At 34.8% G+C, this 15504-nt stretch overlaps 2 protein-coding genes and 1 long non-coding RNA gene across 3 annotated transcripts; 2 read left to right on the top strand and 1 right to left on the bottom strand.

The window, feature by feature from the left end:
- Positions 1-1290: 1290 nt before the first annotated feature.
- LOC122289848 lies at positions 1291-1846 on the top strand. The gene is made up of 2 exons (XR_006236240.1): positions 1291-1429; positions 1640-1846. It is a non-coding gene; the product is annotated as an uncharacterized LOC122289848 (long non-coding RNA).
- A 702-nt stretch (positions 1847-2548) lies between these two features.
- LOC122289399 (sesquiterpene synthase-like) lies at positions 2549-3177 on the top strand. Its single transcript, XM_043096371.1, has 2 exons — positions 2549-2797; positions 2887-3177. Exons 1-2 carry the CDS (start codon positions 2549-2551, stop codon positions 3175-3177), a joined length of 540 nt encoding a protein of 179 aa, XP_042952305.1.
- A 2098-nt stretch (positions 3178-5275) lies between these two features.
- Positions 5276-5737, bottom strand: LOC122289398 (uncharacterized mitochondrial protein AtMg00240-like). Its single transcript, XM_043096370.1, has one exon. The coding sequence runs from the start codon at positions 5735-5737 to the stop codon at positions 5276-5278; it is 462 nt and encodes a 153-aa protein (XP_042952304.1).
- Positions 5738-15504: the final 9767 nt, after the last annotated feature.

Below are 15504 nucleotides of genomic sequence, written 5' to 3'. Positions count from 1 at the left end.
TGTCAGGAAGTCTATCACCAGAGCTTGGCAGGAAGTCTATCATCAAAAGTAGGGATTCTTCAGCTTCTAGCTAGCGACAGTACAACTCATGATCTCATGATATTTTGAATTAATTTCATTGTTCTTGTATATATAAATAAAGCATGCATAAGATGGACTAATATTTAGTGTATGTACGTTCGGAGCTCTCAAATATTATATATATATATATATATATATGCAAATTTAGAACTAGTACTAGTACTGCAGGTATATATATGCATGATCGATCATGTGATATATATAATAGCTAGGTGTTAAAGGACTAATTTGTTATATAGCAGTTGACTTTGGGAGCTAGGCAGTGTTAAGTACTACTACTAGTGCTAATCAGACAAATTAAGTTAATTAGTTTCAAATTAGTTTACTGTAGTTGATCAAACTGCTAGCTATATATATATATAAATATGAACGGGCTCATCAGCTAGTTTAGACGTTGTGGTCTCTATATATATATGCATGAGTGTCCACACACGTACACAGTTTATTTAAAATGTTAAACGAGATAATTCTGTCATGTAGGTTATGATCATCTATCTTTAACTAGACAGAGATCATGTAGTTTATTGAAGAGATTGCAAGTTGCTTAAAATGGACTAATTATAAAGATGTTTGCATTTTGAAGTTATTTTTCTTTGTCCTGGGTGAATACATTTTTCTTTTGGACTTATGCGAATATAATGCATCTAATATCGTTATCCTCCCCAAGTCAAAGGTTTGAATCATTGGATGCAAACAATTTATATAGTTCACGTTTCATCAGTAAAAAGATGATAATTTATCATTGTTGAAAAGCCAATTATTTATCAAATTCTTGTGTAAAAAAGATGTGTCTACAGTATTTGGGTTCCATGTCATTACAAAATAAAAAACTAACTTAAAAAAAGTCATGTGTGATGAACCAAATTTGACAAAATTATACAAAATATTGTTTGTTTGTACAAGTTTCCTTTGATTGTAGATACAGCTATTGTTTCAACCAAATTAATTAATTTTTTATTGTATGTATTGTTGGGTTGTGTACACAATACTATTTGCAGCCGCTCTAAGATCAGACGTGTAAGGTAACTTGCATGCTTAATAATTTAGGTAACATTTATTTTTGGAGGACATAACTGCTTAAATAGATCATGATTGTTTTATTTTTAACTGATTCCTTACTAATTGTGAATTGGCTAACCTTCAAAAGGGGCTTATATTTGTCTATTCTGGATGTTTGGGAGGACATAATAAGTTTTGTGGCATTCTTTTCTATTTGGTTTTACCATGTATTTTGAAAAGTCAGTAGAATTGCTGATTCTTTTGGCAAAAGAGGAGCTAGAGGAGTATCATGTCATTATTTTGATCCCTACAATGCTACGAATGAAGTGAATGGCTTCTTTATGCGTGAGTAAGTTGGGTGCTGCTATTTGAGATTTCAACAATAATTTGTTGCTATGGTGTTCTGCTGTATACTTGTTTCTTCTAGGTTGATGCTACTCTAGTTTTATTTAGATTTTTTTTTATAATCTCTTAAGCACGATTTGATTGTTGCATGGTCTATCAATGTTTTAAAGGGATCTCTGCTGACTCTTATTTGATTAATATTTCTTATCTGTAGTTTGTGGTCATGGTTGTGGAATGCTTATGGTCGTGGAGCTGCTGGATTTGCCTGAATTTTCTCGTACATCTGGTTCGTTTTACGCTTCGGGATGAGAAGGATTTGCCTATGGTTTAGCAAATGGGGAAATGGTGACAATAGTGGCTCGGATTTATCAAATAGTCTTAGTTTTGCAATTGAAAGAAATATGAGGCATTTTGTACCTTAGATACAATTGAAAGAAATAGTTTGGCGGATTCTTTTGGGCCTTATGCTTTTTTTAATGATATTATCAAACTTTAACAGTAGTACTTATCGTCTATAAATTTTGTAAACTTCAAAAATGAAGTGCATATAAATTTTAGATAAGCAGTTTAGCATTTGATTTGCTAAAAAATTTACTGTTGGCCAAGAAATATTTTACTTGTTGAGATTGAAATTCATAAAATTTCAATTAACTTTTAAGCACATTTTATTTGCTATGAAGAAGGAAAAGAAGCTCATTTGATTTTTTTTTTAAAATAAAATAAAATAAAAAATCCCGGTGGAATTGAGGTTGCCATAGGTATTTGTGGCGTATTTTTAAAACTATTTCCGGCGACTAAATCTCGTCGCAAATAGTAAAATATTTCTGGTGATTGCTAGCATAGCCGGAAAAAATCTTTATCGGCTCAAAAATTGTGGCGAAATGCGGGCAACAACTTTTAGCCGCTAAAATGTATTTGCGGCGAAAATATTGGTATTTGCGGCTGACTTGAGTCGCCGGAAATAAAGTTAATTGTTGTAGTGTGCGTTTACCATGCAAAGGAAGAGGTATATACATACAAGTCTAGTACACTATCAATTAATTCACTTTGGCTCAATCTTTTTTCAAGCAAATGGGATTTATAGGCATAATAATTTCACTTGTTTTAATGACATTATAACCAGATGAAGAATCTAGTTCAAGCCTACTTTGTTGAAGCCAAATGGTTTAATGAAAAATATGCACCCACGTTCGAGGAGTATATGAATAAAGCACTTGTATCATGTGGTTACTCCGCTCTTACAACCTTATCTTTTGTTGGCATGGGAGACATCGTAATAAAGGAAGCCTTCGATTGGGTCTTCAGTCACCCTAGGATGGTTAAAGTAGCAGCAATCATAAGTAGGCTCATGGATGATATTGTTTCCACTGATGTACTTATAATTAATTGAAATATATATATACATACATATATTGAAATTATATGAAACCAATAAATTTTTTGGATTAAATTTTTTTACAGTTTGAGCAACGGAGAGGTCACGTTGTCTCAGGCATTGAATGCTATATGAAGCAACATAGTGTGTCAAAGCAAGAGGTACATGAAGAATTTCAGAGGCTGATTGTGAATGCATGGAAAGATATGAATGTGGAGCTCCTTAAACCTACTCAAGTGCCAATGCCTCTCCTTTTGCAGATTCTCAATCTCGCATGTGTGATGGATCTTCTTTACAAGAATGAAGATGCATATACAAATATTGGAGTATTGACAGAGGGTGTCACTTCATTTCTTGTCGATCCAGTATTGCTATAATTAAATATGAGTACTCTGTCAATGCAAACCTCTTGGGATGATAATATGTCTATGATCTATCATGTATTGCTTCCTTAAATAAAGCTCCAATAAACCATCCTACTGCATGATGTATCGATGTAATAAGAATTTATAAATTTAAAATCATAATAAAATCATTGTAAGTTATCAAGCTGATTAATCGATGTTCAATGGAACATTGTGTTGTGGTATCTATTACGTTTTACATTATGGTGACATACATTTTTTTTAGAAAGCGACAAGACTCCAATTTTTTTAATAATTCTCACTTACGATAAAAGAATACCATATTACAAATAAAGCTAAGGGTGACTAAAGTTCCTAACCAAGATTTGAAAAAACTCCTATACCAAGCTTTACAATATATATGTGAATAATGAAAATAGTAACTATTTAGAAAAATCAAGAGTACTATGTATTAATATACCAGTATTATATATTTAAACTACAGTCATATTGAGTAGTACATGTTTAACTCGTATTTTTTCAGAATTTCAGATTATAATTAATAGCATTTCTCCTATAGTACTATTACCTTTAATATTTTTTGTACTTAAAAAAATAAAATAAAATAACTTAATTTTACAGATAAATAGATATTATATATTTAACCTATATCAATTCTTTATAAAACCGATGAATTATATTGATAATAGGTCATAAATTTCCTAAAAATGTAAGATTATTTATATGTTATTGTTGGTGTAACAATGTATACGTCAACAAAATTTTTATTTGCTGGTGCAAAAAATAATCGCCGGCAATAATGTAAATTTACCTGTACATACAAAAATGCTAAACACCAATAAACCGGCTTCATTTTGTAGTGAGAGGTTAATTTGGTTCCTCAAAATTCAAATCCAAAGCGATTGGCCATAATTAAAATGTATTGTATGCAGAAGAAGTACTCCTAGAGCTGTCTAGCATATTTCATATTTTAATCTTTTTGCTCCCTCCCTCTCATCTCTGTTTCTGAGTTGCGCTATCTTCGATAGAGATCCTAGCCACCCCAACCACATTAAATATTTTCCCTTCCCTTTCTCAGTTTCTCCTCTCTCAAAGAGCACCTCATCGATGTGAGCTGCTGACTCACTTTCATATTCTTAATTGTTGTCTGCATCACAGGCTTCTCATCTCCCCGTTTTGATCATGGTCATGGCCATAGCAGTTGACTCTCTTTTTTTATCCACCTCTTTTGTTTTAATTGTTGGTTATGGTTATGATTTGTATTTATGCATTTCATTGCTTATACTCTCGTGAGCACCGAACCCCTGGAGCTTGGCATCAGGATTCATGGCACGTCCATTATCATCCTCACAACATTTTCTTGGCATTTTTGCAAGCATATAAGATGTAAATAAAAAAAACTACGTCCTTGTTCTCAGGTTCATTTATGTGTGAATCGAAAGTGTTGTGATCTCCGATAATGCACTTGCATATCCCTTTTTAAGGATATTCTAAATTATGTGGTTCTTTCAATGAACAATGTGTTGCAACGAGAAGGAAGATGCAAGAAACTCAACTGAAAAGATTATGATTCTTGATTGTATTCAACGTGTATATCAGATTACATACCACTCTGCCTTTATACAAGTAAATGACTAAGGCTGTAAAGGTAGAAACACAGTAACAGAATTAACTACTTACAGATTTAGACTTAATTGAAAATTACTTCAATTAACTCTCTAATAGTCCCTCCTCAAGATGATGTGTATGTATTATGCACATTCATCTTGGACAAAAGGGAAAAGAAAGAATTGAAACATAATGGTTTGGTTAAAAGGTTTGCAACTTGATGAGCTGAAGATACATGCAGAGTTTTAATTATTCCAGCTTGCACTTTCTCCCTTAAGATGACAATCCAACTCTATATGCTTTGTTCTTTCATGGAATATGGGATTAGCATCTATATGCAATGCAGCTTGATTATCACAAAGAGTGATGATGATTTAGAATGTGTTTGATGAAAATATGCAAGTAGAGAAAGAATCCATGTAATTTCACACATTGCACATGCCATAGATTTGTACTCAGCTTTGGTAGATGACCTTGAGACTGTCTTTTGCTTCTTTGATTTTCAAGAGACAAGTGAGTCTCCAATAAACACACAAAAACCAGAAACTGATCTTCTTGGGTCAGGGCAGCTTGCCCAATCTAAATCTGCAAATGCCTTTATGTGAATGGAAGAGGATGCTGAGAAAAAAAGTTCCTGGCCTGGAGCCTTTTTGATGTATTTCAAAACTCTTAAAGCAGCTTGCATGTGTGGTACTTGAGGTTGATCTAGAAACTGGCTTGAGTGATGAACAGAAAAAGTGATATCTGGTCTGTCTTGTGTTGTAAGGTATAACAGCTTGCCAATAAGTCTTCCATAGCTTGTACCATCTTGCAATAATTCTCCATCATCCTTGCTGAGTTTAGAATGAGTATCCATAGGAAAGTTTACTGGTTTAGAACCAAGTAAACCAACACCATCTAACAATTCTAAAGCATACTTCATTTGACAAATTGAAATGCCTCGTTTTGTTCTAGCAACCTCCATACCCAAAAAATATTTAACAGGTCCAAGATCCTTCAATTTAAACTAATTATTGAGAGCAGTTTTAGTAGACTCCACAGTTGACATATCATTACTAGTTAGGAGTATATCATCAACATATACCAACAAAGCCACAAAAACACTTCCTCCTTTCCTTGTAAATAAGGAGTTGTCTGACTTGGACTGCTGAAAACCAAGTTGAAGTAAGGCTGCTGTGGATTTTGAATTTCACTATCTAGATGCATGTTTCAGGCCATAGAGTGACTTCTACAATTTACACACTCTAGTGTCCCCCCTTCGAAGATACCCATGTGGTAACTTCATGTAAACATCCTCATCTAAATATCCATATAAAAACACATTGTTGACATCAAGATGAGTAAGATACCAACTATGTATCGCAACTAATGACAAAAGAGACCTTATTTCACCATCTTAGCAACAGAAGAAAAAGTTTCAAAAAAATTCAAGACCCTCATTTTGAGTATACCCTTTTGCTACTAATTTTAGCTTATACCTCTCAATGGAACTATCAGCATTATATTTAATTTTATAAATCCACTTACAATCTACATGGATTTTATTTGGTGGAAGGTGAGTAAGTTTCCAAGTATTGTTTGATTCTAGAGCAGCTACTTCAAGAGACATAGCTTCTCTCCAATGGGCATGATGTATAGCCTGATGATAAAATTCAAGCTCTACTTGAGATGAAATGGAGACACTGAATGCACAATGAGAAGATAATAGTTTGGAATAGGAAACAAAATTAGAAATGTTGTAAGGAGTTTTAGAAGCTTACAGAACCTCCAGGAGAGTTGTTAGAGGTAGAAGCTGCTACATTACAATGATAACTTTGCAAATATCCAAAAGCTTTTTGTTGTCGAGTAGATTTTCTCAAACAAGGAAATTGAATTTCATCTTGAATATTGAGTTGAGGTGAAGAAGTGTTTGAAGGATTGTTAGAAGTAGTATTGGTAGGAATATTTGGTGAAAAAGTGTCCAAAGGATCGTTAGAAGCAATAAGACTTTCAGATTGTGAATTATATGGAAGATGTATATTTGTAGTGGAAATTGTTCCAGATATGTATTTAGGTATGACAACTTGAGATGAGGTAGAAGTGTCTGAAGGGGATTGAAGGTCAGAACAAAAAGGAAACAGAATCTCATGAAAGATAACATCTCTGGAAATGAGGAAGGATTTTTTCTCAATATCAAATAATTTGTATCCTTTTGGGTGCCAAAAGGATATCCAATAAAAACACATTTTCTAGCCCTAGGTTCAAACCTAGATCTATTTTGAGTGAGAGTTGAAGCATAACACAATGAACCAAAAACTTTTAAGTTTGTATACGATGGAGGAGTTCCATATAAAACTTCATGAGGTGACAAATTATTTAAAACGGAAGAAGGAATTCTATTGATTATATATGTAGCTGTAAGTATACACTCACCCTGGAAGTTTAAGGGCACATTTGATTGAAACCTTAAAAGCCCTAGCTACATTGAGAAGATGTTAGTGTTTACGTTCAACTATTGAATTTTGTTGTGGTGTTTCACACGAGATTTTTGATGAACTATGCCTGTTGAAGAGAAAAATTCTAGCATGTTAAATTATGGACCATTATCAGTTCTTACACATTTAATTTTTGTTTGGAATTGTGTAAGAACTAAATTATAAAATGATATGAATATAGGCCTTACATCTAATTTAAATTTCATAAAATATACCCATGTTAATCGAGAATGATCATCAACTATTGTAAGAAAGTATCGAAAATTATCATGGGTAGCAACTGAGAAGGCCCCCCATATATCACAATGTAATAGATGAAAACGAAAGGTGGCAGTATAGGTATGAGTATGAAATGACAATCTTTTCTGTTTTGCTAAAGGACATACAGAACAATGGTTCATATGTACATCTTTATTTAGACAAACAACTTCTGGAATTGATTTAGAAAGTACTAGCAATCTAGCTAGAGATGGATGGCTAAGTCTACAATACCAAAGATGAAATTTGGAGTCTATCACTAAGTTGATGTTTCTCAAACTAGAAAAGCTATCAACAGCATTAGCCTGTGGTTGTTGGAGCAGATATGGACCAGAAATTCTGCTACCTTTCTCAATCATCCTCCATGGGGTAAGTCCCTGAATGTAGCAATCATTAGCCATAAAAATAAAATATTTATGATGAAATGTTAATTTGCTAACAAAGATCAAATTATATGAAAACGATGGCACACAAAGCACATCCTTTAGAATTAGTTGATCAGATACTTGAACACTACCAATATGTGTGAAGAGCACTATCACCATTTGGAAGTTTCAAAGTGGAATTTACTTTTTGAGTAAGATGTGTATAGGAATCAACAGAGTGGATTATGTGATCTATGGCACTTGTATCAATAATCCAGGTGATTTGATTTGATTTATTTGGAATGCTATAAATGGAATCCAAACTAGAAAGGCATGTATGTGATGAAGTTATACCCGCTAAAGAGGATAACAGGTTTGGAATTGAAGAGACAGTTGCAGCTTGATGATTAGCACTAGATGATTGATTGTTGTGGATTAAAACAAGTAATTGTTGACATTCTTCTTAAGAGAAGGGCAGTGAACTTGTTGAATCAAGGGGAGAACTTGCAAGTTGAGTCATGACTTGATTGGCTGTAGAAAATTTTCCTTTTTGTTGCCTATAATTTGGATGATAGACATAGATCTTGTAGCACTTATCAACTATATGGTTGGTCATCCCACAATGAGTACATAACAATTTCTCTTTTCTGCCTTGCTACCTCACAAAATTCTATCTTGGATTCTCTGGTTTCTTGCTCAAGAAAGCTTCTATTTGCACATTAGAAATTCTTATAGATCCAACTTCTTCATGTTTTTCTTCTTTAATGATTAAAGAAAACACTTTGGTGATTGTTGGTAGTGGATTTAGAAGCAGAATGTGTCCTCTAATGTGTGAAAAATTCTCATTCAATCCCATAAGAAATTGAATAACATGCTGCCTATGTTGATATTCTACTAAGAATTTTACAGCCCCACAACTACAAGATTTCAAAGCCCCACACGTACAGTTTGGAATCTAGTTGTAGTTAAGAAGTTCATCCTATAGGCATTTAAATTTTCTATAGTAAACACTTACAGACATCTGACTTTGGGATAATGAAGCCAATTCTTTTTGCAATTGAAAAACTTGTGGTCCATTTCCTTGAGAAAATTGATTCTTCAACTCGTCCCACATTTCTTTGGCAACAGTTGCATATATAATTGTCCCAGCAATGTCCTTCGATATAAAATTTAGAATCCAAGACAATATCATGTTGTTGCATCTCTCCTTTTGATCATATAAAGGATTGGAACTAATAGACTAATTAATTGCTCCATTAATGAATCCCATTTTGTTCTTAGCTTTCAATGCAATTTGCATTGATTTACTCCATGTATTGTAATTGTCCCCTATGAGGACTTGAGAAAGCAAAATAGATCGAGTCAAATCACCATTCTGTAAATGATTTGGATTGGCTGATTGATCATTTGTTAACACTTGGAGACGAATTCGAGTTTGGCATTTGATCACCCATCGCAGCAGCAGTAAGGGATGAAACCCTAAGTTTTCTTCTCTAATACCATGTTGCAACTAGAAGGAAGATGCAAGAAACTCAACTGAAAAGATTATGATTCTTGATTGTATTCAACGTGTATATCAGATTACATACCACTCTGCTTTTATACAAGTAAATGACTAAGGCTATAAAGGTAAAAAAATAGTAACAGAATTAACTACTTACAGATTTAGACTTAATTGAAAATTACTTCAATTAACTCTCTAATACAATATATGTGTGAGTGGGGTTTTGAAGAAATGCAAGATTTTAGGCCAAGTAAATGCTAGTACTAAGAAAATAACAATAGTTTTCATTGAAAGAACCATAACATTTTTATATGAGTAAAACAAATTTTATTGATCCTATGAAAAAGGGCATAGCCCAAGTATGAGGATGTAGACATAAAGATAGAGAACTACGTACCATAAATGCTATTTGAAGACTAAGTTGTTTAATGAATGACAAACTTATTCAAGGAGTCACTGATGGCCATATGGAAGGAGCCATGTTTTTCTCGGACAGGCTGGGTGGTTGTCTGGTCTTGCATACTCGGAAAATATAACCCAACCATCCAAAAACTACACAACACAAATAAAAATAATGTGTTCAGTTACCAAAAGATGAGGTGGGAAAAAGAAAACATGAAAGTCAAAAAAAGGTATGAATAATGATCCTCACCAACACTTGTTGCCGCAGTGGCATGGACCTTTTCTTTTACTCATTAAGTGAGAAAAATTGTAATGAAAGTATTAGGGACAAAATTGACTGGTCCAACCCATAGACAACATATCATTAATAATAGGGGAAGAGATAAAGCCAAGAGATAAGGTAAGAAAGAGATAAACTAAAAGCAATTGGCTCAGACTCCTAAAAGGAAAAAGTTTCACAAGGCAATTTTGATTTTATCACTCCAAAGAAGAAAATAGATCTCTATAAAAGAAGGACATCTCTACAAATGAGGGGGATTCTCCACAAACTCTCTACGTACAAACTCACCACACATAGTGACTCCACCAGATCACTCTCAAGTAAGGCATTGTCTTCAACCTCCTAAAACCATAGTTTTTTTTATTGTATTGAGTGATATGTGAGGCTATGAGAGATTGTAAAATCATCTATCATAGTGAATTTTGCCCCCCAAACAATCCATGGACGTAAGCTCTTATGCCTAACCACATAAACCTCTATGTCTCTCTTATTTATTTTTATTTGGTTATTTAGATTTATTTTATGGATGAACATAAAGAACACTGTATCAAAATTCGAATCACCATAGTAGGCCAGAAATAATTCTTTTCTCCCTTCCAGCCTATTATGCAAATTTAGGTATTAACATAAAGATCAGTGGAAACCTTAAGGCGTTTATAGTTCAAAATATCAAACTTCCCTTTGTCGGCGGTTGTGTGGATGTGGGTGTTCATTTATTCATTTAATGTCTCGAAACATTATGTTATCTTCATATTCATGATGTAATGTCATTCAAACTTGTTAATCTTCTTAAGAGGATGAAATCAAAGTGGACAACGCCAACTCACCTTCCCATCCATGCCCACTATACCTTTTGTGGCATCTTCTAGAGTAGCATACCTTACCAAACCAAAGCCCTTAGAATACCCTGATACTTTATCAGTCACCACCCTAGCTGTAAATTGAAAAACGTCAAGGATGGATACTTTTATATGATCATTAGAAGAACAAAAATAAAAGTAGCAAGACGAGAACAAACCATGAACAACTTCACCAAATTGGGAAAAGGCTTCTCGAAGTTTTTCTGTAGTAGTACGCTCGCTAAGCCCTGAAATAGAACTGACACAAAACCTCTTAGAAAAATAACAATCCTATCTCATTTCAAATAAACTAAGCCAAATACTGATGCTCCATGATAGAATATGAATCTCTCCAAGATCACCCAATAAGTTGACTCTTAGCCCATAAATTCTTCCCAGAATAATGACCTATATATGTGCATATACTAATTGAGATGGCCAAAATAGTCTTTGCAACCAAAGTGAGTCGAGCAGCTGAGTTGCCCAACCAAGCAAACCAATTACCACCCTTTCACATCCGGTAGTTCTCTACATGTTTGTCAGATAGCCAATAATAGAGATATCGCTTCTTGGTTGCCACACATTAAAATCCTACTACTATAGAAACCAAGACCAAAGTGCTCACACCATCCTAAACAACTATTTAGGAAATTCAACTTCAGCTGCAAACCCATACTTGTGCTGAGCAGCTGAAGTATTGCATGGACTCATGAACTCATTATTATCATATAACCTACATGCAAATGGGTGATCATATCATGTGTTGGGTGGTAACGCAAATGTTTTCAAGATGTTCAAGGACAGCAGGGGAACTACAGGGAGTCACTTATTGAAGATGTGTGAGGCATTTTATGCTTGTATGAAGCTTCATATATAAGGGTGCATGGAGAAAATATACTCGATGAGGCACTCGATTTTACTACCGCTTGCCTTGAGTCGATGGTGGCTACAAATTCAAATCCTTTTGTTGCTGCACAAGTAAGTCGTGCCTTACAATAGCCCCTTTGAAAGTGCTTGCCATGGTTAGAGGTGAGATATTACTTGTCTATCTACCAAGAAAGTGGTTCATTAATTAATGAGGTTTTGTTGAACTTCTCTAAGTTGGATTTTAACATCCTGCAAGGACAACACTAGAAGGAACTTGTCCATCTCCCAAGGTAATTCAGTTAATCTTACTTATCGCACTCCATTGTAAAGTTGGTGTTAATGTTATACTTATAGGCATGCAAGAACCAAGGAGTAGATTTCTACTGAGTGTCTTGCATGCTTAGGTGGTGGAAAGATTTACACATCACAACAGAGTTATTGTTTGCCCGACATAGAGTGGTGGAGTTGTATTTTTGGATTTTGGGAGTGTACTTTGAACCCCAATAGGCTCTTGCTAGGAGGATTCTTATCAAAATAATTTGCATGGCATCAATAAAAAATGATGCATTTGATGTCTATGGTACATTTGAAGACCTCGAGCTCTTTACAGATGTAGTTAAAAGGTTTGGCACTTGCATTAGAACTAGATTGTCTTCAATTTTCTGGTGTTGAAGTCAAGATTTAACATCTAGTTGATTTTTTTTGTTTTGTTTTTACAAATACCTTTAGGTGGGATATCAACTGCATTGACCAGCTCCCACAGTACATGAAATTGATCTATAAATCACTCTTGGATGTTTAAGAAGAAACTGGGGAAGAGATATCCAAGGAAGGAAGGTTCTACCGCGTTTACTATGCAAAGGAAGAGGTATATACATACGAGTCTATGACACTATCAATTAATTCACTTTGGCTTAATATTTTTTCAATTAAATGGGATTTATAGGCATAATAATTTCGTTTGTTTTAATGACGTTATAACCAGATGAAGAATCTAGTTGAAGCCTACTTTGTTGAAGCCAAATGGTTTAATGAAAAATATGTACCCACGTTCGAGGAGTATATGAATAACGCACGTGTATCATATGGTTACTATGTACTCACAACCTTATCTTTTGTTGGCATGGGAGATATTGTCACAAAGGAAGCCTTCAATTGGGTCTTCGGTCACCCTAAGATGGTTAAAGTAGCAGAAATCATAAACAGGCTTATGGATGATATTGTTTCAAATGATATACTTATAATTAATAGACTTCATGGCCCCCTGTTTCCAATTAAACAAAACCAATAAGTTTTTGGATGACATGATTTATTTTTTTGCAATTTGATCAATAGAGAGGCCACATTGTCTCAGGCATTGAATCTAATATATGAAGCAACATAGTGTGTCAAAGCAAGAGGCACATGAAGAATTTCAGAGGCAAATTGTGAATGCATGGAAGGATATATTTTTTTTTTTTTAAGAAGAGGACGGTACCCCAATTTTATTGATAGCCCTCACTTATGGCGGAGGAAAACCGTGGTTACATCTCAGATTCCTGGGAATTACAAATAAAAGCAAACAAAACAAATCCCAGTCATCAAAAAAACCCAAAACTATAAAGCCAACAAATTACATAGGGTCCAAAAATAAGGAACAAAAACTCAACTAAAAAACCCATAAAACCAAACCAACCTGCAAAAACAAAACACATATCATAAAAAACACAAATTATAAGATATGAGAAGAGCAAACGAACCTGGGACAAAAACTATGAAATGCGCAAATAAGGAAGACCAATTCTGTCCATTCTAAGAAGACCTCGTAACTGATTCGGCATGTGATCATTATCTGTATACCAATCCGACTCAACACCCCTAGAGCCTCTCTTGGCTAGAAAATCCGCCACAGCATTACCCTCACGATAAACATGCTTCACACGGTACTCCATGCAAGATAAATAAGCAAATAATTCCTCCCAAAAATTCTCAAGGTACCAAATACTACACTCACCTTTAGTAATCCAATCAACTAGAAGTTGAGAATCCGTTTCAATCTGAACCCGAGGGAAACCTAACTGAACACACCTCTTAACTCCCTCCAACAAACTTCTCATTTCAGCAAAATTATTAGAACCCTGGCCTAGAAAAATAGAGAACGCTGCCCGAAGCCTACCAGAGCTATCACGAATAATACCCCCAACACCCGCTGGCCCAGGATTTCCCAAGTTACTGCCATCAGTGTTTAGTTTCACCCAACCCTGCAAGGGTTTTGACCATCTCACCGCACGAACAATCTTAGGCTTAGGATAAACCACAGGAATATCCAATCTGTTCAAAATATCAACATCTTTATTAGAGACATAAGAAACTTTCATATTCAAGTTCATGAGCTTACGAATCCAAAGTTTAATAGCCTGCCAAACTGAAGCAACTGATTCCACCTTATTGTCATACCGAGCTTTGCATCGCCTATTCCAGAGATGCCAAGAAATAATAGAAGGAAGAATACCAAAAATAATGCGAAGTTGAGAGGACTTACCTGCCCGACGAAACCAAAAATTAATCTGTTCATTCCAAGTCCGGAAAACACCCATATGCACACCAACCTGATTGGCAGCCATACACCAGATACGTCGAGCAAAATCACCAGTGCAAAGCACGTGATTCAACCCCTCAATATGACCCACATGGCAACAATCACACTTAGAAACCAAAGGAATGCCAACTGACCTGATTTTTTCATCAACACTCAGGCAATTATTGTAAGCCTTCCACATCATAATGGATATTTTCTTAGGAAGAGAGTTGTGCCAAATCCATTGAGCCCAAGGTAAAGGAGCAGCTCTCACCCGGATACAATCCCAAGCACTACTGGTCGAAAATTTGCCATCACTATCCTTCAACCAAATTAAAACATCTTGTCCATCCTTCCTTCTAGCCAGAAACTGACACAATTCAGAAGCTTTTTGATAACCTACAAGCCTCTCCAATAAAGGGATATCCCATCCATTATCAATACGACAATCTTTAATTTTAAGAAGAGGCTGCTCAATAACTGGATACAGGGTACTAAGAGGACCCCCATCATCCCAATTGTCAAACCAGAAGGAAATGTTCCCTTCACGCACTAACCATTTAGAATTAGTTAAAACATCCGGAATACAACGAACAATGGATTTCCAAAACCGAGTGCCCTTTGTAGGCGTCAGAAGAGATAAATGATTGTTTTGCATATATTTAGCTCTAAAGAAATCAGCCCATAAAGACTTACCTGAGAAAAGACGCCAAACAAATTTCATATGAAGAGCCTTTTGCATATCCTCAAAATCACGAATACCCAAACCACCTTCCTCAATCGGCATACAGATATTTTTCCAAGAAACCCATTTTCTTTTTCCTTTACCTTTAGATTCACCCCAAAAAAAAAGAACTCATAATCCTATTCAAAGTCCTGAGCACAATATGGGGGACATTTAAAACCGCCATAAGATGAATAGCCATACTCGAAAGGACGTGTCTAAGAAGAATAATCCGACCACCAACAAATAGCATTTTCATTTTCCAACCTGCAAGTTTTTTATTAAAATTGCCAATCAACTCACCAAAATCACAAGCTTTGAGTCTCCCCACCACAATAGGAACGCCCAAATACTTAAAGGGGAAAAGACCCTCAGAAAAACCAGTGGTGTGAAGAATAGAAGATTTCTGGTGATTAGTGATTTTTTTTGAGAAAAAAATAGCACTCTTATCTTTACTAAGC

Source organism: Carya illinoinensis, chromosome 12 (assembly GCF_018687715.1).
Source record: "Carya illinoinensis cultivar Pawnee chromosome 12, C.illinoinensisPawnee_v1, whole genome shotgun sequence".
In the NCBI taxonomy this organism is placed as follows: Eukaryota; Viridiplantae; Streptophyta; class Magnoliopsida; order Fagales; family Juglandaceae; genus Carya; species Carya illinoinensis.
The sequence above is the reverse complement of the archived record's forward strand: the minus strand, read 5'-3'. Positions and strand labels throughout refer to the sequence as shown.